The sequence below is a fragment of the Parus major genome, unplaced genomic scaffold (assembly GCF_001522545.3).
Source record: "Parus major isolate Abel unplaced genomic scaffold, Parus_major1.1 Scaffold476, whole genome shotgun sequence".
Taxonomy (NCBI): domain Eukaryota; kingdom Metazoa; phylum Chordata; class Aves; order Passeriformes; family Paridae; genus Parus; species Parus major.
The window spans coordinates 5844-8347 of record NW_015379370.1 but is presented as its reverse complement, the minus strand read 5'-3'; the positions used below and the strand labels follow the sequence as shown (position 1 = coordinate 8347).

At 61.1% G+C, this 2504-nt stretch overlaps 1 protein-coding gene across 1 annotated transcript in view; it reads left to right on the top strand.

Annotated features, from left to right (window-relative positions):
• LOC107199167 (neuronal acetylcholine receptor subunit alpha-2-like) overlaps positions 1 to 2045 on the top strand; it is a 5298-nt gene extending 3253 nt beyond the window's left edge. Inside the window, exons 3-4 of the mRNA XM_019005492.2 lie at positions 11 to 1085; positions 1832 to 2045. Of these exons, the coding sequence (XP_018861037.1) occupies positions 11 to 1085; positions 1832 to 1957 (1201 nt within the window). The 3' untranslated portion in view covers positions 1958 to 2045. The remainder of the gene's footprint in view (positions 1 to 10; positions 1086 to 1831) is intronic.
• The last annotated feature ends 459 nt before the right edge of the window (positions 2046 to 2504 follow it).

The following is a 2504-nucleotide window of genomic DNA, read 5'->3' as shown; positions in this document are numbered from 1 at the left end:
TGTTTTCCAGCGCCGACGGTGAGTTCGCGGTGACGCACATGACCAAGGCGCAGCTCCTGTGGGACGGCACGGTCACCTGGGTGCCGCCGGCCATCTACAAGAGCTCCTGCAGCATCGACGTCACCTTCTTCCCCTTCGACCAGCAGAACTGCAAGATGAAGTTCGGCTCCTGGACCTACGACAAGGCCAAGATCGACCTGGAGAACATGGACCACCAGGTGGACCTGAAGGACTACTGGGAGAGCGGCGAGTGGGCCATCATCGACGCCACCGGCACCTACAACTCCAAGAAGTACGACTGCTGCACGGAGATCTACCCGGACATCACCTTCTGCTTCGTCATCCGCCGCCTGCCGCTCTTCTACACCATCAACCTCATCATCCCCTGCCTCCTCATCTCCTGCCTCACCGTCCTGGTCTTCTACCTGCCCTCCGACTGCGGCGAGAAGATCACGCTCTGCATCTCCGTCCTGCTCTCCCTCACCGTCTTCCTGCTGCTCATCACCGAGATCATCCCCTCCACCTCGCTGGTCATCCCGCTGATCGGCGAGTACCTGCTCTTCACCATGATCTTCGTCACCCTCTCCATCATCATCACCGTCTTCGTGCTCAACGTGCACCACCGCTCGCCGGGCACGCACGCCATGCCGCGCTGGGTGCGCCGCCTCTTCCTGGAGCTGCTGCCGCCACGCATCCTCATGAGGAGGCCGGTGCCGGCCGAAGGGGGCGGGGGGCGGTACGAGCCGGCCGGGAGCGGGCTGAGCACCTCCCGCTGCTGGCTGGAGACCGACGTGGATGAGGAGGAGGAGGAGGAGGAGGAGGAGGAGGAAGAGGAGGAAGAGGAGGAGAAGAGTTATCCCGGCCGCCCCGGGGAATCCCGGGAAAGGCAATTCCGCTACAACCGAGCCGGGAAAGGCTCCGGGGGCTCGGCGGGGCGAGGCTCGTCCAAGGGGGGGAAGAAGGAGGAGGAGGAGGAGGAGGAAGGCTCGGAGCGGGGCTTGGCGCTGTCTCCCCGGATCCTGAAGGCGCTGGAAGGGGTGCAGTACATCGCCGATCACCTGCGGGCTGAGGATGCCGACTGCTCCGTGAGTGCCGGGATCCTGGGGTGGGGATGGAGATCCCAAAATTGGGGAAGTTCTGGGGTTTGGGGGTGGGGATGGAGATCCCAAAATTGGGGAACTTCTGGGGTTTGGGGATTGGAGTGGAGCTCTGTAAAATTGGGAAATTCTGGGATTTGAGGATGGGGATGGAGATCCCAAAGTTGGGGAAATTCTGGGATTTGGGGATGGGACTGGAGATCCCAAAATTGGGGAGGTTCTGGGATTTGGGGATGGGGGTGAAGATCCCAAAACTGGGAAGTTCTGGGATTTGTGGATGGTTCTGGAGGTCCCAAAATTGGGATGGGAAAGTTCTGGGATCCAGATTTGATTCCTGAGATCCCAAAAACATGGAAATGACCAGTTTGGGGATCCAGGTTTGATTCCCGAGGACCCCAGAAATGGGGGAAGGGCATTTCCAGGATCCAGGTTTGATTCCCGAGGACCCCAAAACCCGGGAGAAAATCCATGATCCACCTCCCACCTCCAGGCGGATTCCCGGGTCCCTCCAGGGTTCCTCCAGCTCCCGCTGCCTTCGGGAATGCCGGGAATCCCCCTCCCGCCCTTTCCCCAAATCTTGGATCAGCTCCCCAAGGATTCCTGGGAAAACTCCCGATTTTCCCAAGCCAGGAAAATTCCCAGGAAGTTCTGGGTGCTCTCCTACCCCCAGGAGGTTCCCAGGAAGGGATTCCCGGGAAGGGATTCCCGATGGGATTTTTTCCCGCCGGCGGCAGGTGAAGGAAGACTGGAAATACGTCGCCATGGTGATCGACCGGATCTTCCTCTGGATCTTCATCATCGTCTGCCTGCTGGGCACCGTGGGGCTCTTCCTGCCGCCCTACATGGCCGGGATGATCTAGGACCCGCCGGGAATATCGGGAATATCGGGAATAATGGCTGGGAGGGACACGGAGCCCTGGAAAAGCTCCCGTGGGAATGGAGGGTGGGGGAAGGGAGAGGATCGAGGGTGGTGGGGACGGCCAGGGCGGGTCCGGGGATCCCGGAATCCCGTGGTGCCCGGGATGATGGGAATCCTGGATCCTGGAATCCCGTGGTTCCTGGGATGGCGGGAATCCCGGATCCTGGAATCCTGTGGTGTCCAGGATGGCGGGAATCCTGGATCCCGGAATCTCGTGGTGCCCGGGATGGCGGGAATCCCGGATCCTGGAATCCTGTGGTGTCCGGGATGGCAGGATTCCCGGATCCTGGAATCCCGTGGTTTCTGGGATGGCGGGAATCCTGGATCCTGGAATCCCGTGGTGCCCGGGATGGCGGGAATCCCGGATCCCGGAATCCCGTGGTTCCTGGGATGGCGGGAATCCCGGATCCCGGAATCCCATGGTGCTCGGGATGGCAGGAATCCCGGATCCTGGAATCTCGTGGTGCCAGGGATGGTGGGAATCCTGG